General features: G+C 43.3%; 1 protein-coding gene across 1 annotated transcript in view; it reads left to right on the forward strand.

Moving 5' to 3' along the window:
- Positions 1-249: 249 nt before the first annotated feature.
- Positions 250-25,844, forward strand: part of SNAPC3 (small nuclear RNA activating complex polypeptide 3) — a 28,719-nt gene continuing 3,124 nt past the window's right edge. The window contains exons 1-7 of the mRNA XM_075019813.1: positions 250-835; positions 13,242-13,319; positions 14,557-14,641; positions 16,518-16,622; positions 17,151-17,300; positions 23,533-23,615; positions 24,933-25,097. Of these exons, the coding sequence (XP_074875914.1) occupies positions 603-835; positions 13,242-13,319; positions 14,557-14,641; positions 16,518-16,622; positions 17,151-17,300; positions 23,533-23,615; positions 24,933-25,097 (899 nt within the window). The 5' untranslated portion in view covers positions 250-602. The remainder of the gene's footprint in view (positions 836-13,241; positions 13,320-14,556; positions 14,642-16,517; positions 16,623-17,150; positions 17,301-23,532; positions 23,616-24,932; positions 25,098-25,844) is intronic.

Here is a 25,844-nt window from a genome sequence, read left to right on the forward strand (position 1 = left end):
TTTGTACCGCTGTAAAGCCACGGACACGGTGCATTTTTAACGACTTATTTACTTTTTTTTAGGATTTTTTTTGTTTGTTTTTAACGAATGCTGCCAGGCACCTCCCGGCGTCGCCGGAGGAGCTCTGCAGCCGCCCGCCCCGCTCCCTTCGCCGCCCTTCCGCCCGGCGAGGCTGCCCGCCGCCTGCCGGGCCCGCCACCCGCCCCTCCCCTCCCCTCCCCTCCCCTCCCCTCCCCTCCCCTCCCCTCCCCTCCCCTCGCCGCCGCAGACGCCGGCCGCGCCGCGCCGCGCCGTCTGCTGGGGCGGCAGCCTTCCCGCCCCGCCTCCCCCTCAGATCGGCCGGCGGGCACCGACACCGCCCCAGCCAGCGGCGGGCGGGCGGGTGGGTGGGTGGGAGAGCGGCGGGCCTGCCGGCCTGGCGGCCTGCCTGCAACTTCCCTGCCGGCCGAGAGCCGCCGCGGGAGGGGAGGGCCCCGCCGCTCCCCGCGCCCGCCCCCAGGGCCGCGGCGCCTGAGGCGACCGTGACGCCTTTTGGCTGCGGCCGGTGACGGTCGTCGCGGCGGACTACAGGCCCCAGCGGGCCGCGCGCGGGCCCGGCGGCCATGGCGGCGGCGGCGGCGGAGGCGGCGGGGCCCGCGGCCGCGCCCGACTACGAGGCGGCGGAGCTGTACACCCGCGTCTTCCGCGTGGGCGCCCTCGGCCGCTGCTGGCGGCAGCAGCTGGGGCCGCCCGACCTCTCGCTGGCGGCGGCGGCGGCGGAGCTGGGCTGCGCGGCGGCGGCGGCGGAGCTGGGCTGCGCGGCGGAGACGGCGGCTGAGCTGCGGGCGGTGTGCAGGTGGCCGCGGGGCCGGCGGCGGGCGAGGGAGGGGCGGCCCGACGAGAGGCCGGGGCCGCGGGGCGGGCGTGCGGGCCGGGGCCCGCCTGACGCTGCTCAGCCGCGGGAAGGGCTTGAAACCAGCGGCTTTCTCCAGGCGGGCTCTTGCGGCCCCGGTGCCGGCGGGAAGCTTGCGGCCCCGCTCGGTGCTGGTGCGGGGGAGGCCGCCCCGGGCCGGGGGCGGCGGGTGCTGTCGCTCAGGCGCTGCACCGGCTCCTGACGGGAGGCGGGAGGTGGGAGGTGGTCGGGCAACGCCGCCTCTGAACAGCCTTCTGCGGGCCTCTGCCGCCTGGGTTGTTTTTTTTTCATGTGCCGTGGAGAAGGCACACGTAGCTTTTCGAGAGGGTAGCGCTCCACTGGCGGAAACTTTACGTTACGGCCTCGAGTTCGTGAGCAAACAGGGCAGCACTTAAGGAGTTACTGAAGTGAATACTGAGAAACGCATTACTTGTTAGGTGGGTAAAACTTGCGAACGTCAAACGTGTACCTGGTTTTTGGAGGCACTAGTTGCAGAACGAAAGGCATACTTCATTGGAAGAAAAAGAGCCAGGCATCTGTTTGTGTTAACATCATCTAGGTGAGTTCAGGTAGCTGGCAACATACATCAACTGTTGGGCTTCTCTGGGCCCTTACCTCTACTAACCGTTTACTGCCAGGGCGAATTCAAAGCTATGCAGTCCTTTTTTGTGCAGGGGATAGTGCTGTTTGAGCAAGCAGCGTGGGTGGCCCTAGGGCCGGGAAAGAAAAAATGTTCTCTTGTTTTGCCCTTGCAACTTCACTGGTATTTGTGGACCAGTGAATTGCAAACTAGTGTTGGAAGAAGAAGAGAACCGTCTAGGGGTTGAAGCAGTGGGATCTAACATGCTAGAGCTGGACAGCTTTCAGGTCACGTGAATAGTGAGAGTCGTCTCTCACCTGTAGAAAAGGCCTGGTTTCAGGCAGTAATTCCTGCAGAAGGCATCACATTTATTTGTCTGCAGCTGGTCGGTGCGGAAGACATGCCAGAGTCCTGTTGCTGTCTGTATATCTTTGTGCAATTTCTGTCCTTCAGTTATTGTTTCCTCAAAGGCACAGAAGTATTTACAAGCTATTTCAAATGCAAGATGGAGGTTGTTCACTTTCATGCACTGAATAGAATGAACATAGTCTCAGAAGTGATGCAGAAGGCATAATTTGGTAAATGTAGCTAGAATTGCACTATATATTGAACTCTTCCTGAAGGCTTTTCCTTCAGTGCCCTGCATGCAAGATGCATATAAAAAAATGCAGGTGGTGTGTCATGAGCATGTCCTTCTAATGTTTTCAGAGTTACACCCAAAATTATGGGGATAAGCTGACAGCAAAAAATAGTATTAGCAACATTGTTTGAGATAAGGTCATTAACTGGACAAAGTTAGTTTGATAATTATTGTTTGTTTAAATGATGATGGTACCTCGGAGGAAGGAGGAAGATAGGAACATTTGTTGCTTTAGTAAAAGGCAAAAAGGAGCAAACAGAGAATAGGAATAGGAGCACGGAGTTCAATGTCTGAGCCAAAATATACCTGCATGAGTGTTGTGTGTAATAGTGAGAGCTTAGTAAGCCATTCAGAAGTCAAGACTTTTAGGGGCATGGTTAATCAGGAAGAAATCAACACTTACTGAATTATACCTTGCTTGCCTTGCCAGCAGAGAAGTTGCCCGGTATTCTTGCTTTTTCTGATGCTAGCTTATCTAAAACAATGCTTTACTTCAGCTGTCATAGTTCTGGTGACTAGGATAATTTTCTACCATTACTAGGCTTAGTAAAAATAGAGGCTGGTGTTAGTATTAAGAACAGTTCGTGTGTGGCAGTTCTGGTGTGGCAGCAACTGTGGGAATTATTCTGTAAGCTTTCCCAGTGCAGATGTAGTCTCTGATTGCACCTATGCTGTGGCTTATTCTTTGCAGTGACCCTGTTGCTTGAGCCTGTCTGTTGCTATTTTCACTTGCATTCCAAGCAGATTTTCTGTGCTTTATTTATTTTTCTCCTCATTAATTCTGCTTTTTCTTCTGTTCTGCTTTCTTCAATCTATGACTGCTACATTTCATCTGCTGTCTGCATTTGCTGGTGATACAGAGCAGTGCTGTCTGTTTGCTGCTGAGTGTACTGTGAAAAGGTTTGGGAAAGAAAAAAAGGACAGGCAGTCTGTGAGGGGGAGAGAACAGATCATCTGGCAGCAGCTTGTTGGCTTTGCAGGAGAATGAAGATAAACCTGCACATCCTGGTGTGACCTTTCCCCTGTGCAGGCTGGAAATCCCAATCCCTAATCTCCATGTGCTTTTGCTTTTAAATTAAATAGTCCTAGCCTCTTGAGTCTCTCCTTAACATTGGCCAACCTCAAATCGCTACCTCTGATCACTTTCACTCGCCTGCTCTGAGCTGTTTGTATTTCTCTCTTGAGAAGAGATGAAAACACTGGACTACACCAAGATCTGTTCTATGGTGTCTTGGGGTCACATTTATTATTGGTGTAAATACAGTTTTCTAGGCACTGAATGAACACATCCTGGATATAAACACAGATTTTTCTGACTGAACTACTTGTAAGGGAACTTCTGGCAAGTTAAGGAGGTTTTCTTTAGGTAGAAAAGAGATGGGAAGGTGTAGATACTCCTCTTATATTTGTTTTTAAAGTAGTAATAGGTTAAGAGAATCTTTCATAGACTCAGGATGAAGTTTTTCAATACCCATAGTTAAATCTTTTTCAGAATATGGTGACATAGTGTACATTTAAGTATTCTTGCCAATTTAGAGTCTTCTGATGAGTAGAAATGGTATAACGTTTAAATGCTGTTTAACTCTGTGCATCTTGGTGTGTTGTGGTTGTTTGGTTTGGTTTTTTTTCCTTTTTCTTCTATTTTCTTCCTGTAATACATTCCTGCAAACAGAATGCAGGAAAAAAATTCTGTCTTCACTCACTTGAATTTGACTCACTAAGAACGCTTTGCATATTGCTCAAGTTGTATGCAGACAATCGTTACAGAGAACACTTGGGTTTTCATTGGATTTTGAACAGGTATAAAATGGTGTCCTTAGCTAGGAGATTCCATCAGTGGTTCTCTTAAATAACCAAGGTTTCAGGAGGGTAAAGTTTTAAGTTTCATTCAAATGCCTTAGCGGTCTGTGAGCAAAGAGGTTTACCTTGGGTTTCGTTATTGGTGTTTGAGCAGTTGCAGTGCTTGAATGTTGGAGATGCTAAGTGATGGTACTCTGTTTTGCCTTCTGAGTGATTTGTTCTGTATGTGTAAGGTGGGCTAAGACTCAAATCAATGTGGATTTTAGGTAGGTCAAGGGAGGTGAGGCTTACAGGTACCTTATTCCACTTCAGCCCTAGTTCACCTTCTTGTTTTATTAGAAGGGGTAGTTGTAAATATCTCTAGGGACGTGTTATAAAGCTGTATTAAGCTAGTGTTATCGTCTTAACGTATTAGTATTTAGCGTCTTGTAGTATTAGTGTCTCAAAGGTGATGAAAGTACTGCCCTTAAAATATATGCAATATGAACAGTAATACAAACACTGTATCTGCTTATTACAAAAATATCAGAGAAAATACTAAAGCATCTTCTGATTTCTAAAACTGAGAAAGCTCGTTGTGCTGCCAGAATATTCTGAGAAAAGTAAAGTCACAGTGATTAAAGGCTTCACTGATAGTCTGTTTCCATGTACAAATTTCCACAGACTTGCCTTTGGCCTTTTTATTTCTAGCCACCTTAAAACATCTTTCTAGGGGACATAAATTTCATATAACACTTTGCATGCTTTTTTCAAGTGAGACCTTCAATTATTGTTCCTTGTCACTCTCCTACAGTTCACCTTGGTGTTCCTTAAACACTATGGCCAGTGTTTTCCCCTCTACTGTAATTGAATGCACTGACTGTATTTGTTTTGCGTGCAGGGAGTTTTGTGTGTGGGGACACGGTGGAATCCCATGCTTGGGGCTGTCAGGAGTCAGGTATGCCCAGTGCAAACTTTGTATTGCCTGCACTTTCATCTGTTAGATGTATGACACTGACTACTTAGCCTTAATTTCTGGAGGGATTAACATATACTTTCCATTTGTAAAGCCTGGTTTCCTGGGGACTATGGACCAAGTATTAGTGATGTGGTTCCATTGGCTGCAGTGGAGTTACCCAGGAGGAGCTCCAGCATGGCCTGTGTAAAAGGCCATACAGGACAGCCTTTCAAAGCTTCTGTGCATGTGATATGTTGAGGAATGGTTAAGAGAACAAGGTCACAAGTCTATGGAGGCGTTGTGCGAGCAAGAAGATGTTTGCTGAAGACAAGATAACAGCGACCAATGACACTCAAGGACGCAGTGTCCTTGTCGAAAGAAGGAATTTTATAATGAGGAGTTGTGGTTGAAGAAAATGTAAAAATATGTAGTCTGTAACCGCAAGTAGGTGGAGTGTGTTAATGTAACTTTTTCTCATGTAACCAATAAGAGAATGACTAGTAGGCATATGTTATAGAAATCATATAAAAGAACCCTGTTAGAAATAAAGATTGAAGACGCTTGCAGGATCTCATATTGAGTGTTGTGTGTCTTCCCTGCTCGAAACTCTCCGCAAGTGGCGTCCGAACAGGGACCTACGAACAGGGACCCTCAAATCTGTTAGGTCGAGAAACAGACGGAGGGCTTCTCAAATCTGCTCATAAGACTCGGTGGAGCAGACAGAGACGGGGGACCTACACTTTCCCTGTGGAAACCAGCGGGGAGGAGCAGATCGACGGAAAAGTCCTGCCGTGCAGCCAGCAGGGGACGAAAGCTTGTTTGTGTGGGCACAGAGAAGCCGCGTCTGAACATTCCAAGAATTCTTCGCCGTCCGTCCGCTACCTCCTCTTCGGAAGTGCTGCATTGAAAACGCTGGCCAGCGTACATCAAAGGAGAAAGAAAATATGGAAAAAGAGGTAGCTTTACAATTATTACAAAGAATTTTAGAAAAGAAAGGAGCCAATTGTGTTAAAGAGTTGGCGGGGCTGGTAGCACTAGGTACAGCCAAAGGATTCTTTGGGGATCCCGGGCAATTGTTTTCTGTGGACAAGTGGAGAAAATATAGAGATATGTTATGGGATGCTATTATAGATGAAAAGAGGGAAAGTAAGGAATATAAGAAATTGTTGAGACCATGGAGAGAAACCATAAACGCTTTAAAGAAATATCATTGTGAAAAGAAAGTAGCTGCTGTAGCAACAAAAGCCCTAGAGGAAGAAATGCCCAGCAAGGGGGCAATAGGTAGAGAGCCTGGGAAAATTACAATAGATTATAGATATGATGCGATTCCTAATAACTGTGCATCAGTTACAGTGAAAAGACCAGTGAAATCACCGTCTCCTAATCCTCCAGAACCTGCTGCACCCTTGTTAAGTGATGAGGAGACTGCAGGGGAGGAGGAGGGGGAGATGGAGTTTCCTGATCCTCCACCTATGACAGAGTTAGAAAAGTTGTCTATATCTTCTGGCAGGAAAGTGGCTGCCAAAAAACAGCTATCAAGAATAGACTGGAACTCCTTAGCTACTCACGCAGCAGCTGAAGGAAATTTTGAAGTAGTCGCTGCTGCTGCTGGTATGCAGGCTTTGCCGGTTATTTTTACGCCTATACCAGGGGGACAGCAAGCTGCCTATCATGCTTTAGACTGGAAACTGTTAATGCAGTTACGAGCAACGGTCAATGAATCGGGTACAAAGTGAACCAGTTCAACAATTGTTAAATTATATTTGGAATATGCATGTGTTAACGCCAGAAGATATTAAAGGGGTATTTTGTATGGCATTAACCCCCTCACAGCTATTGTTATGGTATGCACACTGGCAAAGACTGTGTGACTTCTCGGCTCAGACAGCACGGGCACAAGGTGACCCGTTGGCTGACGTTACAGTAGATCAACTGATGGGCACAGGAGCCTTTGCACATGTGACAATGCAGATAGAAATGGGTCCCGAGAAATGTCTGGAGTCCATGCATTTGGCTTGGGAAGCCCTGCCAAACGTGAGGGAAGCTCCAGCCACTCCATCATATTTGTCACTCAAACAGGGAACCCAAGAGCCCTTTGCGGCCTTTGTGGATAGGCTCACAGCAGCCTTGAATAAGGCAAATATATCTCCGGCTCTAAAAGCTGCACTGTTGCGACAATGTGCTTTGGAAAACTGTAACGCTGCCACCAGAGCTGTATTGGTTACTTTGCCAGCTGATGCGCCAATTGAACTAATGTTAGAACGTATGAGCAAGGTCCCTATGGGTCCACAAGCAATGTTAGTGGAATCATTAGAGAGACTAGGAGAGAAGTTAATTGAAGGTCAGCAGCAGCAACAACAAGTCTTTGCAGCCACCCTTGCACCTTTAAAGCCACTAGGGGGAAATAGAGGCTCTAATGACAGTGGGGTGGAAAGTTTAGATGTTATAGATGTGGAAAGATAGGTCACAAGAGACAACAGTGCAGGGAGTTAGGAGTTTGGTGCCAGAACTGTCGGGAAGACACCCACAGTACCACTGCGTGCCGTCGATCAGGAAACGGGATGTCGAGCGCGAGGGGTCACAGCGCGAGGACACCAATCGCGGCTCCGGTGTCATTGAAGGACAACCTTACACTCCAGAGCCACATCTCAACTCATCTCAGCGGTACAACTATCTCCAGCAATGCGTGGCAGCCTCGGATTGGACTTGGCAACAGCAGTAGATGTTACACTTATTGATACTAAACCGCAAAAGATTGCTACAGGAATATGCGGACCAATAATTATAAATGGCGAGAGACAAGGGGCATTGCTGTTGGGACGTTCATCAAGTGGAGTAAAAGGAATATTTGTGCTGCCCGGAGTGATAGACACTGACTTTGAAGGTGAAATCTATATTGTAGTACAAACTTTGTTTCCTCCAATTGTTATACCAAAGGGAAGCAAGATAGCACAGTTAGTGCCATTGTTACAATTAACCAGAGGAATGACAACTGGAAATCAGCAAATTAGAGGTAATAGAGGATTTGGCTTGACCTGAGGATTAGTGATGTTATCAATGCCTCTCACAGAAAGAACACATCAAGTATTAAAACGATATTTAGAAAAGAATGATGACATTGTGGATATACAAGAACGCCTAGCTCGTACATTGTTTACTTTAAATCATCTTTGTATTTTTGGACAAGATCAGCCTGCAGCTTGGGTTCATGATATAAAGCCAAAAACAAAGTCTGCTGAGTCACCAAAAATTAAGGTTAAATATAGAGATTTGAAAACTGGAATTTGGCAAGAACCAGCTGAAGTTGTTTATCAAGGAAGAGGTCACAGGTGTGTACTTACCCCAACAGGCTTACAATGGATTCCGTCCAGATGGACTAGATCAGCTGTAAACGACGTTTCTACTGAGATGCCTGGTTTGTAAATAGAACTATAGACTACTTAAACACTACTAACAATTTTGAACTTATGGTCGCTTTATAACAGAAAATGGATAGAATTATAACAGGGATGAAGATTTTAATCACATTGTTTGTTATCTTAGGAAAGGGATTGGAAAACCTTCACAAGGTTGATCTTCGACAGAATACGTGGGTTACTTGGGCTAACGAGACAGGACAAGATTCATTTTGTCTATCATTGGCTACCCCGTCTGATCCGTTTTGTATGTGCTTAATTGGGGTCCCTTTAAAAAAACATGAAAGAATTTGGGCCTTGGACGACAGCCAAAATTTATGATGATCTGAATCAAGCAAAGACTGATTTCTGTACCATTAGGTCTGGACTAATTGCCCCCAGAAATTGGTGTGACACATTCAATATCTCCATGAATCCTTTGGGAGCCCAAACACATAGCATTATCAAAAAATTGAATGTTACTGGTATAGAGCCTCAGGAACTTAACATTTTGGGGTCTGTACCTGGAGATTATTGTTTAACTTTTGGGGACCATCCAGGTATAGACTTAATTAAAATTAAGAACTTTAAACCTGAAAAGCCAAGAAATTATAGTGTCTGGATTACCCCTAGATCTTTTTGGTACTATAACATTACTGGTTATTGTAATGGTTGGAATTGGCCCATACCAGGGTATGACAAAGTAACAAAGGCAAAAATGTTACCACCAGGAATATTTCTTATTTGTGGAGATTGTGCTTGGCCAGCTATACCTACGAAAGCACGAGGAGGACCGTGTTATCTTGGCAAATTAACGTTGTTTGCTCCCAGCATTCATCGATTGTTGAATATGAGTAACATGAATCACAAATCTAAACGTGTTAGATGTGAAATATATCAATTGGGACCTGAATGTAAGGATAATGTGGAATTGTGGGAACGCCCAACTGTTATTTTAGCATCTCTTTTTACACCCCAAGTTCCCTCTGCCAAAGCACTAACCCAATTAAAACGGTTAGCTTGTTGGACAGGAAAACAAATTAATATTACCTCCAGAATAATAGATGAACTCATCACTGATGTCGATAGTATACGGCATGCCTTATTACAAAACCGAGCTGCCATTGATTTTTTTGTTGTTAACACAGGGACACGGTTGTGAAGAGTTTGAAGGAATGTGTTGTATGAATCTTTCTGATCACTCTGAATCTATTCATAAAAAACTTTCCCAATTGCAAGATAACATGAAAAAACTTACTGTTGTTGTAAATCCTGTTGATGACTGGCTTAAAAAATGAGGAATTACCGGTTGATTAAAAACCTTGATGAAGGAAGGCATTCGTTTTTTTGTTATTATCATTATTATACTTGTTATTATTTGTTGTATTTTCTCTTGTGTGAAGAGGGGTCTAGAATCAGTTGTGAATCGGGTTTGGATTGTTCAACAAAAAGAAAAAGGGGGAATTGTTGAGGAATGGTTAAGAGAACAAGGTCACAAGTCTATGGAGGCATTGTGTGAGCAAGAAGATGTTTGCTGAAGACAAGATAACAGCGACCAATGACGCTCAAGGACGCAGTGTCCTTGTCGAAAGAAGGAATTTTATAATGAGGAGTTGTGGTTGAAGAAAATGTAAAAATATGTAGTCTGTAACCGCAAGTAGGTGGAGTGTGTTAATGTAACTTTTTCTCATGTAACCAATAAGAGAATGACTAGTAGGCATATGTTATAGAAATCATATAAAAGAACCCTGTTAGAAATAAAGATTGAAGACGCTTGCAGGATCTCATATTGAGTGTTGTGTGTCTTCCCTGCTCGAAACTCTCCGCAGTGATACAATGACATATGTCATGAATTATTAGGCTGATTCAAAATACTGGCAAAAGTGCTCTGCGGGTAACATTCTGTTAGAAACTGAGGGTTTCTGACTTTCCAGGAGTGAGCAATGGCAGTATCTGGGCTTGCAATGGTCCATGGAACTTGTCAGGGATTCAGTGGCCGTTTCTCTTTGCACTAGCAAAGGACCTTTCTGTCCTTACAAAGAAAAAAGAGGAAGCAGCTTACATGCCTGCTATTTTATACCATGTCTGATTGGAGCTGTCTTCTGGGGAATGTTAGCTTTTTTCCTGCAGCAGGCAATTAATTAGTGGGCATGATGTGGATACCACAGCCAGAGATCGCTGGCCTAGAGCCGTGGGAGGGAAGGAAAGCACAGGTATTGTTCGTAAATTCTGACATTGTATGCATGCATAGAAGGGGAATGGGAAACTGTCACCTTTGATGCAGGTGAAGCTTCAAAATGGTAGGTAATAGACATTTTCAGATCCTGCAAATAATGTGTGTGGTGTTCAAAGAACAAAACACACAGTCATTTCTTCAAAATGGCAGGTCTTCAAAGGGCTTGGGACTTTCTGGTGAATGGGGTCCCTGATCCATGTGCAGGAAGACTTAGATAAATAGTCTGGTCATGCTGGTGGGATACCAGTTCTACAGAAGGATCAGTTGTGAGTTGCTTTACCTGACAGGGGCTATACATTACTTCATTGTGTGGGCTATTTGTAACACTAATCTATGCTGAATGGAGAACAGCACCATCTAAAAGGCTAATGCTTGTTCTGTGTTCTCCGAAGTGCTGTTTTCCTTTGTGTTATTTAAATTGCTGTTCCTCAGCAGTGGTTCAGTCTGCACTTGATACAGGACTCAGTTGTCTCTGCCTCCACTTCCTCAAGTGGGAATGTAAGGATAAGGTTGATTCTGTTTCCAAGAGTTTGTAACTAATTGCTGCATAGTTTCTTTTGAAATGGTGCTTCTGAAGGAACCGCATTTTCTCAGTAACTTAAAAATAATGATTTTCTATTTGGGATGAAAGCTGGAAGACAGGAAAGTTAAAACTCTTTGTGTACTGCTGCATTGTAGGAAACTAACTAAACAATAGTAAATTCAAATTCTCTTCAATCCAGTGTGACTTTATTGGGTTGTTAGAACTAGGCCGTCTACCCACAACCAAAATTTTGTCTCTGACTTCTGCTTTTTGTCAGCTGATGCTAGTTGATTCCAGACTTCTATTTCTCAATTACTGTATATTTCTGTACAGTTCCACTCTAAAGGCTTATTCATTACTGCAGTGATAGTGTTACCTAGCTTAGTGTTGTTGACATGAGGAACATTATAAGATTATAATGAAAAATAATATAATCAAATCATAAATTTTATCGAGAATAAATGATATGCTCCAAAATATTTTCCTGGACTTTACCAGTGGTTTGTTTGTCCTGTAAAGAGATGGGTTTGTGCAAGAGTTTGCTGGGATTCAAACTGCATGTGGACTTAGGCAGTGGTATAAGCCCTGCCTTTATATAGTCTGCAAACACCAGAGAGACAAAAGAGATAAAGTCTGATTCAAAGCGGGTGATACTTCTCTGTTTTAAATAATATTTTCTTGGACTATTTTTAAGTTGGATAAAATTATTTTGTGATTAATATAAAATTATTACTGTCTTTGAGTCAGCATTACTCTGTATGTTTCTGAAAAGGTAATTGATACTATTGTAGTGTCTAATCTGAAGCCTTCAGGTGGATCATATGGTCTGTTTGTGGAATGGCATGGGTGAACCTTATGTTAGAAAACTGGCAGGGGAGCAGATACGGTATGCCACAGGATTAATTTTTTTTCGTGGCATGTTTATGAGAAATTCCATCCTCATTTATGTTATGAAAACCAAACGTTTGTATGATCAGTTTAAATCATTGCTGCAGCCAAAAGCAGTTCCACTTTTCCTTCCCACGTCCTGCAGTGATTTGCACTGCAGCAAAAAACTATGGTTAGCTATACTTTGGATTCTGTGCAAACACAAGCAGAGTGAGGGTGAAAGGGGTCTCAGGATGGAAGGAGGGATACAAGGAAGAAGGGACCTGTCACTTCTGGCAGAAGTGTTGTCTTATTCCCACTGAAAGAAACGTGGCATGAACTGATGCCATAATACAGCAATGACAGCTTGTGTAAATGTGGCTTGCCTGTGTTCGTACCTGGGGGGGGGGGGGTGGGTGGGTGTTAGCTTTACCATACAGGTTGAGGTTGATGATGCCTTTTGGTTCAATGTATTTTACCATATATCATTAGAAAATGAGAATAGGTGGATGAGATTTGAAAAAGTCAAGTGGCATTTTTAGTTCATAAGAAGTATTGGACACACATTTTGAATGGGGCTTGTTAAACCTGTGTAGGCAACTATGCTCCATGACGCAGAATGCAAAGTAAAGGTAAAATTTACCCAGTCTCTGTGAAAGCCAGATATAAATTCCAGGACTCTTTGTCTTCTGGTTCTTTATCTTAACAACCATACTGCCCTTTTGGCCTGATTTGGGCCTTAGAAGTGTCCTGCTTTCAGCTGGGATAGAGTTAATTGTCTTCCTCGTTGCTGGTGCAGTGCTATGTTTTGAGTTCAGTATGAGAAGAATGTTGATAACACACTGGTGTTTTCAGATGTTGCAGAGCAGTGTTTAGACTAAAGTCAAGGATTTTTCATCTTCTGATGCTCAGCCAGCAAGAAGGCTGGAGGGGCACAAGAAGTTGGGAGGGGATACAGCCAGGGCACCTGACCCAAACTGGCCAACAGGGTATTCCATACCATGTGATGTCATGTCTAGTATATAAACTGGGGGCAGTGGGGGATCACCAGTCCGGGACTAGCTGGGTGTTGATTGGTGGGTGGTGAGCAGTTGCGTTGTGCATTATTTGTACATTCCAATCCCTTTATTATTGCTGTTGTCATTTTATTAGTGTTATCATTATTATTAGTAGTTTCTTCTTTTCTGTTCTATTAAACTGTTCTTATTTCAAGCTGCAAGTTTTACTTCTTTTTCTGATTTTCTCCCCCATCCCACTAGGTGGGAGGGGAAGTGAGTGAGCAGCTGCGTGGTGCTTAGTTGCTGGCTGGGGTTAAACCATAATGAGTAAGTATGAAAAAATGTATAATAGTTATTTTCTTTATTGTCCTAGCATTGATACGTTAATGTCTTCTGATAAAGAAAAGGACCCAGATGTTATTCCTGAAGATAGCAGTCTGCTAACTCTTAGGTATGTCGTTACAGTACACTCACAGTACCCTGATACAGGGTGGGGTGGAAAACAAGCACAAAAGCATGGCTGGCTGCTGTTCCCTTTCCAGGCAATGGTGTACTTTCTGAAACAGTGTCCAGAAATACTCTAAGGGCAGAAACACCAGCTTACAATAGGATAATTGGTATGATCCTTCTGCTTGCATGTTACTTAGGAATTTTTTTTATTAAGATATACAGAATATGCCATCTTTCTTATTGGAAGAACTTCAGGTTTCTGGGTAGACCTGAACTGGTGCCTAAGTTTGGAGCATGCAGAGGACTTCTCATAATTAGGTGCAGGAGGTTTCTCCAAAGCCTTGTGAAAAAAAGCTGGAGCTCTTGCCTCTAGTAAGCCACAGTCACATTGTAACAGCCAAAGTGGAAGTACTGAAGTTGTAACCAGATACCTCTTTACCTGAATCCACTCTTTACAGAATTCATTGATAATACTGGTGCGTTCCAGAGGTTGAGCAATGTATGTTAATTTTCTATGAGTTAGTGAAGTTTGAACTCATACTTGACCAGTTTGGGCCTTTGCTGTACTTGAATTTTGGTTTGAGTAGTGCTAATGCAAAGAAATCAGTTAAGGTTGTGATCAGTGTTAAGTCTGGCTGTTACTGAACACCTTCAGGAAGGTCTGGAGGGTAAATAGACTTGTCATGGAAATTGAAAAAGGGTTTGGTGTTCATGCAGTGGTTAAATACATGTATTTTAGTAGATATTCTATGTATGATATTATTTCTTCTACAAATGATACTGAATTTTTTTTAGGAAAGTATTTATGTCATGTGGTTGAGAATATTTGTGGGTTTTTTCTTGTTTTTTGCTTGAACATGAATTGAGTTTGTCTGAAGTGGCAGTGATAGTTGAAACAGCTTCCTCAAAGGTAGCAAAGTGTTCTTTCTAGGAGAGCCTCTTTAGACAATGTTTTGCTGTTTTTTCTTGTAAGTGTAAAACTGCCACAAAACCCCTGTAATTTGCACTTAAGGGGAGAGAAAAACACAAGCTGAAATCCCCAAGTGGGCCTGTGTACTCACAGGTTTTATGGGAGTCAGGAGACAAGAGTATTGTAAGTTAGTCTGTAGTACTAAGACAGGCAGAAATCCTGCTCTTTGAAAGCTGCACTGTAGTAGCTTGTATCATTTAAAAATATATGTAGAGATTCTGCATGGAAGTTGTTGAACAAAATTTTGTCCTGTGTTCCTGCCCCTCAGAATTAGAAAGAAGGCATTAGAGAGGAGAGAAGAAACAATTATTGTGGATCGGGCTTGCAGACAAGAAACTCTTGCCTATGAGATGGTAAGTTCCCTGACATCTTGTAGGATTTCAAGACAGTTCAGCACATGCAAAAGCCAGCTTCTTGCTGCTTTTTTTTTCATCACTATGAATCTCTGTACACTGTAAATGTTTGCAGGTAGGAGTTTGCAGGTAATGATAAAGATTAAAGACATTTTTAAGACAGATAGGACAGGAACTCTGCTCTTACAGTCTGTTAGTAGCAAATGTAGTATGGAGGAACTCCAGCTCATTACTGCTCTATGACTGCTTTTATTTGATTGCTACTAAAGCATTGTGTAGGGGATGAAGTTTACATGTGAATTCACTGTAGAGCTAGACAAAATGCAAAATGTTTTTCTCCTGGAGTCCTGTGTTGGAATCTAAGCTTTAATGTGTAAATGATTGTGAGCTAGTTTCTATAGGGCTGAAGGAAGATGACAGTAGGAGCATGGTGGCAGTAAGTTCCTAATTCTGGGCTTTGTAACCCAAGTTTCTCAACCATTTTGAGCTGTCAGGAACCAGGAGTGTAGTGATCAGCCCTTCAAAAGCCATCTTGGAATTCCTTTAACTATGCTTAATACCTCTTTTTTAAAGATTTCATCACAACCATCAAAGTGCTAAACAGGAAAACTTAAGTTCTTAACTTTTGCAGTGCTGGAGTCCATGGCTTGAGCAAGTAGGCCATGAACTACTGTAAAAAGTAGGGCTGGAAGTGTAGTGAGGAAGGAGCCTCAATTGTCAGTATTAGATATTTCTTCCCCTTGAGGTTTCCTGGTCTGTCATGAGTGATCTTGTTTCAACTGTCCAGAGGCCCAGGCACATGATGTAAACATCATGTATCAGCTGAGATGCAACAACTGTGTTGGGATGTTGGCCTAGGGCATATCTGGGAAAATATTTGCAGTATCTTCATAAAGGGTTTCAGTGAGTGGTGTCTTAACTTCTGTTTCTGCAGAATGAGCATGTGGTCAGTTACTACATCCTTTAAGGAAGCTGTGGTAACTGGTTTGTGTGTCAGAGCTGGTTGGAGCCACAGTGTCCTAGAACAGGGTGAGAGCAATAAGAAATGTGAGTTTGGAATGTGTTGCATGAAGAAGGGAGATGCAAGGGATAGAGCACAAGTATCTTTGGCAGCAGTACACGCTCCTGTTACTAAATCCAAAGAAAACTTTGTGTTGGTGGGAAGTGTTTTTACAGTCAGTATTCTCTCTTGATTTGTTGAAAAAGGAGGAAACTGACAGCCACAGAAAAGTGCCCTCCCTCATTCTGACAGCTGGGCTATGTCTTAAACACAGTCTTGGATGGAAATGCGGAAATGCTTTCACTTCTTTTCGAAAATGTAGTGTGGCAAGGGCAGTGCTGGATTTTGGGTTTGGATTTTGAAGAACTGGAGACCTCCAGCTATGTCAAGCTTCCCTAATAAGAAGTGTTGCACTAATTTTTGTTTTCATATACCTCGTACTATGGCTAGTTTCTAGGTCAGTCTGTCTCAAGTTGAGGGTTGCGATCCTCCTTTACATGTGAAAGCATTCAAAGAGCATTTCAAAGCATTAAGTGATGGAAGTTGGTAGCAGCTGGGTTCCGTGAGGGCAGAGTGGCAGCAGGCTTTAAATCCTTTATGTAGGTCCTTTCAGTAGCCAAGGAGTAGCCAGCTATCTTGTAACTGCTGAAAGCACCTCAGTTTCTCCAGAGCTGAGGAATAAAGGAAAATGCTTGAAATCTGTAATTACAGCAGTTTCTCACCTCTTCGTCTTGGAGAAAGTGGGCTGTTACCAATTCAGAAGGCTACACAGTCAAAAATCGAGTTATAGTTAGAACAGCATTTCTCAGACGTTCATCTAGGGGCTATGATATATAAGTGGTTGCCAATATAATCTCTCTCTCTCTCTTTCTCCAGGAATCACATGCAATTGGAAAGAGGCCAGACAACCCAACAGATCTAGTTGAGGAGGGAGAACTACTTTTAACTCTGAACATCTACTATCCTGTCATATTTCAGAAGGTTGGTACTAAATTCTCTAGGTTGTTTTCTGATGTCTCTTCCCTGCTGAGGTAATATCTTGCTCTCCTAAGCAATTAAAATCAGTGAGTCCACTGTGGGAGTGTGGCAAACCTTTCAACTGTGGTAACTTTGTAAGGCTTTTTCAGAATCTGGTTTTCATTCCATTAGTGGTTTACAGAAGGAAATTTTTTACAATAATTACTCAGTGGTTAATTGATTTCACAGAAAGTTAAAAATCTGAAACTAAATACATGAAAACTGAAGTACTCTTTCTGTATTTGGGATAAATGTGCTCAGACTTCCTATTTTCCCTGCACTTTCCAGTGGGGAATGTGACTTTTGAGTTTCTAAATAAAACTAGTAAATGGCAGCCTTAGGAAAGGCTGAGGCAAGATGCTGTTTAAAATCTTGTATGGAGAGGTCATGTGCCATACGGTGTCATTAATGACCTGAAGTTGTCAACTGAAGAGCAGTACTGATGCTGGCAAGCGATTTTTATTTTAAGCATGTATGCTGTTTTCTTCATAGCATAAAGATCACAAACCGTATCAGACAGTGCTTGTACTGGGCAGCCAGAAGCTCACCGAGCTGAGAGACTCGATTTCTTGCGTCAGTGACCTCCAGATAGGTGGTGAGTTCAGCAGTCAGACCGATCAAGCACCAGAGCACATCAGCAAGGTAAAACCTTCTATGTGGAACCCTCTACATGTATAGGAGCTTTGAAAACATAGGAGGAGAGGGGGAGGCAGAGGGGTTTTTTATTGTTTTTTCTTCAGCACTAAATTCAGCAGCATCAGTTCTGCTTGTGGGTTGCACTGCAAGTAAATACTTCCTGGTGGCACTACCAAGCTGACCTGTTTTGTGTGATGTCAAGAAAAACATCATTAATGCTACCGCTGGAAAGTAGTAACACTGGCAGTGAGTTCTTGCATAGGTGTATTGCCATGGACTGATTTTACTTTAAGCTATGTTCTACAGGACCAAAGGTAATAGCAAGCTAAATGTGGACCATCCCCCTCTGAATTTACATGCTTTGGTGTTTGCAGCTGGGTGCTGATCAAAAGTAGGAATGAAGATTATTCCCCTCTCCTACAATTGCCAGGTGTTCTCTGAGGAAGTGCAAAAGGATTCAATAAAGAAGAAGTACTCTAATTGAAAATACTGAAATTGCATCATTTTGATATTATATCACATATAATATGTATCATATCACAGAATGGCTGAGGTTGGAAGGGACCTCTGGGGGACATCTGGTCCAACCTCCCTGCTCAAGCAAGGCCACCTACAGCCAGTTGTCCAGGACCATGTCCAGACGGCTTTTGGATATCTCCAAGGATGGAGATTCCATAACCTCCTTGGGCAACCTGTGCCAGTGCTCTGTCACCCTCACAGTGAAAATTCTGATGTTCAGAGGGAACCTCCTGTCTTTCAGTTGGTGCCCTTTGCCTTTTGTCCTGTCACTGGGCACCACTGAAAAGAGCCTAGCTTCATCTTCTTTGCACCCTCCCTAGAGGTATTTGTGTATGTCAGTAAGATCCCCCCTGAACCTTCTCTTTGCCAGGCTGAACAGTTCCATCTCTCAGCTTCTCCTCACAGGAGAGACGGTCCAGTCTCTTCATCTTCATGGCCCTTGTGGGACTCTCTCTCCAGTATGTCCAGGTCTTTCTTGTACTGAGGAGCTCAGAACTGGACACAGGACACCACATGTGGCCTCAGTAGTGCTGAGCAGGGAGGAAGGATCACCTCTCAACCTGCTGGCAATCCTTCGTCTAACACAGTACAGGATCCCATTTGCCTTCTTTGCAGCAAGGCACATTGCTGGCTTATGGTGAACTTGGTGCCCACCAGGACCCCCAGGTTCTTTTCTGCCAAGTTGCTTTCCAGCTGAGGGGCTCCCAGTGTTACTGTAAGTCAGCACTTCAGAAACTCTAAGACTCAATTTTGGAGTTTTAGAAAGCAGGCATTCTTTATTGCAGCGCTGGGTACACAGGGGATTGCTCCACCTGTTGTGTACACCAATTCCTTCAACAGTTGAGATTATATGCAAAATAGATATACATATTCATGATTTTTCCTGGAAATAATTAACATATTCATCTGAATTCTGGGAACTCATTAATATATGTAAATGTCCTTGGCACAGGCGCGCTCGAGATCTTTGCTGGTCTTCAGGGGTCCTCTGGTGGTCTTTGATAGTGTTCCTCACTTGTCCACTAGTTCACCCTCTTCTAGCGATTCTGCACAGTGGGACACTTTACAAGTTTTGGTACACCTTATCCTAAAGAATGTTCTTTGCTGGTCTTCAGGGGTCCTCTGGTGGTCTTTGATAGTGTTCCTCACTTGTCCACTAGTTCACCCTCTTCTAGCGATTCTGCACAGTGGGACACTTTACAAGTTTTGGTACACCTTATCCTAAAGAATGTTCATTAGTAACTCTAATACTTATCTCTTCTTGATTTTCATTCTTTTAACACAAGCCACATTGACGCTTTTAAGCTAAATTATCTAAAAAGGGCCTAAGGTTCTCATCTTCCTAGGCAATTGCAAGGTCGACCAAAAGCAATTTCCTCTGGTATCTTAGACATTTTGCAACGTATAGGTTTTCTTATCCACTACTAGTCAGCATAACAAGGCCACTCTATTCTCCTTGCAACACAAGATGTAAAGCATCTTGTATCACCAGCACATAGTGGTGGATGGGGTTGTTCTCCCCAGGTGCAGGACCTTGCACTTCTCCTTGTTGAACTTCATGAAGTTCCTGTTGGCGCATTTTTCCAGCCTGTCAATGTCCTTCTGGGTGGCAGCATGATCATCTGGTACATCAGCCACGCCTCTCAGTTTTGTGTCAGCAGCAAACTTGCTGAAGGTACGCTCTGCCTCATCATCCAGATCATTAAGATATTAAACAGAACTGGACCCTGTATTGACCCTTGGAGTATTCTGCTAGTTACTGGCCTCCAACTAGGCTGATTATCATGCTTGGGGCCCCGCTGTTCCACCAATATTATATATTAATAATATAGTATACTATCAATATAATATCAATCAAATAATATATGATATACAATCTGAGAGAAACCAGAGGATGTTATATATTTGTATACGTAACAGTGAAAAGATGGCACATTCTTGTTTAAGGAGACAGAAAGACATCCCAGATATTAGTCCTTTCATTTATGTGAAGTAAATAGAAGAGTCTTTCTACCACTAGCTAGTAAAGCACTAGCTGATTAGTACTGAGACCAGAGAGTTAAGACTCTGCTCCTGGGCCTGCAGAAGAGTTATGTGAAGCTGCCATGGCCTCAACAGGGCTGAGGTTAGGCTACCTCACATCAACAATTTCCCCAAAGTAAGTGCATGCCACCATGCCTCGCCTTCCAGCAGGAGTTGTTAATGAGTGGTGTGCATTCATTCCATTTGTTTGTTTTCCTCAAGTGTGATTGTGAACTTGCAACTTGCATTGAAGTATAGGCTCAGTGTGTGGTAAGTCTTCACAGTAAAATTCACATGTTGCTTCAGCAGACAGGTAATCAGCCATCAGGGGGTTAGAATTTTCTTTCAGTTTAGGAAGGAAGTGGCACCATGACCTGCCAGAAATATGTTAGCTTTTCCAAATAGAGAAGATAACTTCTGACTAATTTAAGGATCTTAGAGACTGATTTAAATCAGAGTGGTGCTCTGAGAGTCTGCAGGAAAGGCTGTGTAAATAAGTTAGCTGTTGATGACAGCTTTCGCTTCTCTTGAAGTGCAGTTTGAGTACATGGGCTCAGTGAAAGCGTCAACTTGCTGCTCTTATTGGTTAAGTAAACAAGTGTAGCTTGTCAGCTGATACAGAGAGAATGAGAGAGACTTCTGGGATTTTACTGGTGTAAATAGGCCTCACTTCTTTCATTGCTGCTACTTCTGGGTTTTGTGATTTTATTCTTTGCTTTTTCTTCATTGGGCAATGATTAATGGGATGAAATTTAACAAGTTTAAATACTGGATTCTGCACCTGGGACAGAGTAACGCCAGGCACAAATACAAACTGGGAGAGGAGTGGCTGGAGATCAGCCCTGCAGAAAGGGATCTGGAGGTGCTGGTTGACAACAGGCTCAACATAGTCAGCAGTGTGCCCTGGCAGCCAAGAGGGCAAACTGCATCCTGGGGTACATCAAAAGCAGCATAACCAGCTGGTCAAAGGAGGTGATTATCCCACTGTATTTAGTGTTGGTGCAGCCTCACCTTGAGTACTATGTGCAGTTCTGGACCCCACAATTTGAGAAGGATGTGAAGGTTCTTGAATGCATTGAGAGGAGGGCAGCAAAGTTGGTGAAAGGGCTGGAAGGCATGTCCTGTGAGGAGCCCTGAGGACTTTGGGTTTGTCTGGTTTGGAGAAAAGGAGGCTGAGGGGTGACCTCATTGCTCGCTACAGCTTCTTGAGGAGGGGAGGTGGAGAGGGAGCTGCCGATCTCTTCTCCCTGGGATCCAGTGACAGGACGTGTGGGAATTGTTCAAAGCTGTGTCAAGCGAGATTCAAGCTGGACATTAGGAAGCATGTCCTTACTGAGAGGGTGGTCAAACACTGGAACAGCCTTCCTAGAGAGGTGGTCAAAGCCCCAAGCCTGTACATGTTTAAGAGGAGTTTGGGCAATGCCCTTAATAACATGCTTTCACTGTTGGTCAGCCCTGAAGTGGCCAGGCAGTTGGACTAGATGATCGTTGTAGGTCGCCTCCAACTGAAATACTCTGTTCTATTCTGTGCCTTATTTGGTTTGGTTTGTTCTTTTGGTAAGCAAACACCTTAGTCAAACCAACATCCACGGGATGTTTAAGAGAACTGGGCAATATTGAGTTATTTTATTCCACATATATGGCCACTTTTAACAAGGATCATGGATCTTTTATGTGGTTCCTACTACTGTTGGGTTTCCCTGGAGAAACAATAGGGCATCCCTCCTTGCAAACTGAAGGATAATGCAAAGTCTGGGAGGAAGCAATGTTTGAGTCATACCTCTGGACAGCATTAATCAGGAAAGACCTGACTCAAAGTCCCAAGAAGTTTATAACAGTGGCTCCCTTGGCCTTCTGTTCACTATGACAAACAGCTGTTTTCTGAAGTTTGGAGCAGCTTTAAAGGACTGGCTATTTCAGAACTGTGACCCACAGAAGCTGGTAAGGAGTTGCCAGAGCATGGCAGTACTTAACAGTTTGTGGTTAGAGAGCCAGGGAGGGTGACAGTAACAGGGCTGAAACAAATTGTGAGAATGTAAAACATTCCTACCACTGTGCCTTCATGCAGGTCATCTCCAGTTATGAGTCCCATCTCTGGCCCCAGTGTCTGCCATTTCCTGTCTTTTGATGCCTTAGAGTTAGTTCATAGCTCAGAGAGACCTCTGGGCACAAAGGAACATTCATTCTCTGTTAATAAAGTCACATTAAGACTGGTCTGAGGATCCAGAGTACCTAGTTGTCCACAGTTTTCCCATTTGATTCTTATTTAGTCTGCTTGTGCGGCTGTACCCAGCCTGTAAAATCATTCATGTTCACTTCTTGTCTTTCACCCTTTCTCAGCCTTTTCTTTTCCACTGTAAGCTCTTGCAGGTCAGAGGCTGCCTCTCACCAGACATGTAAAAAGTTCATCAGGATTCTGTGACTTAATGAGCAGTGAGCAACTCCCAAGTTACAGAATTTGAGTGACTTGGTCACCATGTTAGTCATGGAAAGGAACCAAGCTCCTTGCTCCTTGAAGTTACCTTCCCCAGTCATTATGTCTGACCTGCCTGCACATGCATCTGTTGATGAATAAACATAACCTTTACTTAACTGAGAGCTGTGATATAGTGTAATTAGAGATGTAAAGGTTGGGACCACTTCGATATGGTAAAACTATGTGTTGATGCATATTGGAGACATTCTTTATCAAAATGCTCTTAAGGCCCATCAATGAAGGATTCCTTGCAGTTTTCTGTATACTTGAAGAAAACGCAGGATTTAAATAGGCTTTGTACAGTATCTGAATGCCAGTGTAAAATTGCCGATAAAGGTTTTTGCTGAAATGTTACGAAACACTGCTTTTCTTCAAACTGCAGTTGAAAATACGGAAAAAATTGTATGCTGTAACTTAACAGGTCAACTGTGTATGTATACAGGGTATCTTAGCATCACTTGTATGTGTTGTAGCTGTGCACAGTTGCATATACAGCATATGCAGAATGGCTCCCTGAGCAGCAGTCAGTACGGAAGTGTTCCACTCTGCAGTGGTTTGAGAGTGTTTAGTCTATGTCCTTTAACCTCTCCTCACTTCCAGTAAAGAATGCTGTACAAGGTAGCTGACCTGTTTTCCCCAGCCTAGGATAGACTTGCATGTTAGCTGTATTGCTCTTGAAACAAAGGTGATTTTTGGGGGGGGGGGATATTTTTTTTCTTCAGCAAAATGTAATAAAGTACCTGAAAAATATGGTTCCCTGCTTGCTGTGGGTTTTTGATCTGAGGCATCTCCCTGCTTTAAGGTTCACCGCAGAAGGCTGTCTCCTGCTTCTTGTAACTGTTTCTTAAGCCCTGCACATGTCTTGTGATCAGTTTGATAATATACACTGCTATCTGGCCTCAGTCTTTAAGGAGTTATAGCATAAACCAAAACAACACTCTCTTATATGGCAGAAACAACTTGGAAGAGGACAATGTAAAGGTGAAAAAGTTATGTGGGTAATAAAGCACAACCTTTCCTGGTCGTCTTCTCTCTGCTCAAGCTACTTGTTCATATAAAGGCTATTTTGACAGCAACAACAGAAGATGGACCTTATGGGAAACAGATACCTTGTTTAGATACCTAAAGTGCTTGGTTTTTGACATGTTCTTGTTTAAGGTGTTTAATCTCTCATAACACTAATGCAGACTCTCTCTCTTTCTTTCTCCGTCTCTCTCTCAGGATCTCTACAAGTCTGCTTTTTTTTATTTTGAAGGCATCTTTTATAATGATAAAAGATACCCAGAGTGCAGAGATCTGAGCAGGTACAGTATTTGTAGATGTTGATGAAGGAAAACATTAAGGGACAGGAAATTTATTTCATTTTGGTTATGATTTCTGGTATTCTGAAGACTGGAACGTCTAGCGTATGAAGCTAGAATGGGCTTTTCTTACTATCTTTTCATGTTGTATTGTCTTTTACATAGACGTTTAACTTTACTTGCTCTACTTACTCTTTCTGCTCACTTCCCTTCTGAAAAGGGGATGAATGCATTTTTTTTCCCCCATAAATCCTGTTTTGCTCCGTTGGATGGGATTGCTGTGGAAGGTGACAGGTGTCAGTCTGTACTGGCTTTTTAAGTGCGCTCCCTGACCACCAAAAGACTTGCCTGTGAGGTAGAAGATGGGTCAGAAAGACAGCAAGCTCAGCTGTGTGAAGTCAGTTGTTCTGCTCAGTCTTGAAAATATGCTGAATGCCTTCATGGTAGAGTCAACAAGGAGACTGTGTGACTGTTGGGAAAAGAAATCTGAGATAACATTGCCAAGAGTCTCAGGAATCTCTTGTTTGGAACCATAGCTCACACTGGTTGAGCACAAGTCATACTATACATAGTAGTTCATTTTAAGGAAGTATGGGTTTGCTGACACACTAGTGAGATTTAGGAGATCAAGATGGTAAAATGGATGGTATGGAAGAGCTGTGAGTTTGGACTCTCTTCTTGTCACACCAGACTTGTCAGAGAAGTTCATTATTTTGCTCCTTTTCTTTCTGTCCATGAGCAACAACGATCTTCGTGGAAGGGCTTGTGATAACATAAGCAGTCTGTAGAAGTGAGATGCCTTGTATGTAGGAGTATGCTGAAAAGCCAAGAAATAATTGCACCAGTGGCTGGTGCCCTTCCAGTGCTAGATTTTGGAAGTGTAACTGTGCAGTTGTCAGCTTTGTGTTTCTCCTTGGCAAAAACAAAAAACCCCTTTTTAATACTTTAAAGCAAAGTTATTGACCAAGGGAGCAAAAATGACCTGCTAGTAACTTGAATTACTGGAATGCTGAGAAGTGTGCTGCAAACAACTTAACCTCAATGGGTGCCATCAGGAGCATATGCTCTGACTAGAACTCCTTGGGAAGCTGCCTGGTGGGGATTTAAAGGGAGGTGTTCCACAAGAACAGCGTGCAGTTCTCTGGGGTTGTGGTATTGCTGTGAAATTACCTTAAGTTATTACAAACCATTGTGAGCTGTTTTGATTTCCATCTTTTTAACTGTGTCCCGATGAAGAGTTTTGCATGTCCCCCAAGGCCTTCCTTTTCTGTGCATTCACAGTTTATAGCATTGCTTTGCTGATGACCTTTCTGTTTTCAGAACAGTTATTGAGTGGTCAGAATCTCATGACAGAGGCTATGGAAATCTTCAGTCTGTTAAAATGGAGGACTACACATTTAATGATTTGTCCCTGAAAATTGGCTTTCCATACCTTTTCTGCCACCAAGGGAACTGTGAGCACATCATTATCATCACAGATGTAAGGTAAGTTACTGCTGTTTGGGAGTCCTTAGGCAGTTGAAAGCAAGCTTTCTGTGGACAAACTTCAGATGTTAAATGCTGACTATTTGTTAGACTAACTTTAAGATTATTCTGCTGCCTTCTGCAGGGCTTATTTAAGATTTTATTCCATATACATGTGACTAGCTCTGCAAGGAAGAAAGTAATCTCCCTTGCATTTTTTTCTTTTTTACGTAATTTGTCTTCATAAAAAGAATGCTTTCTAACTAGCATGGCATGACTATGGTATGGGAGGAATGGCACCCACTGTGAAGAGTTCATTTCTGTGCAGGGCCAATGTGTGGCTGATTTATACACTGGTTCTGGAGCACCAGAGAGCAGAATGCTGTTAATGGCTCTGCCTGGAGTCAACTGGTCTTGTTAGTTTAGACTTGATGCTGAGGGGCAGGCACTGAAAAGAAGACAAGAGGAGTGGAAAGAGTGGGTTGAGGTGGATAAGCAAGGGAGAGGAGGAGGAGGAGGTGATAGTGGCTGTGAGGTGGCAACCACATCAACAGTAGAACTATTGTGTATACTCTGCTCAGTGCATAATTGGTAGAGAGAGCATTCCTCTGATTGTCTGTAGCGGGTGACAGATCATTTGCAGTTCCCAGAAACCTGATGTACCTAAGCAGTGTTAATAAATGGTGCCTCCCAAGAGGAATACAACCCAGAGAAAGGCATAGATGTTGCAAGTAGGTGATCTCAGGATTTTGAGCATCTGAACATCCA

The sequence above is a fragment of the Buteo buteo genome, chromosome Z, assembly GCF_964188355.1.
Source record: "Buteo buteo chromosome Z, bButBut1.hap1.1, whole genome shotgun sequence".
Classification (NCBI taxonomy): Eukaryota; Metazoa; Chordata; class Aves; order Accipitriformes; family Accipitridae; genus Buteo; species Buteo buteo.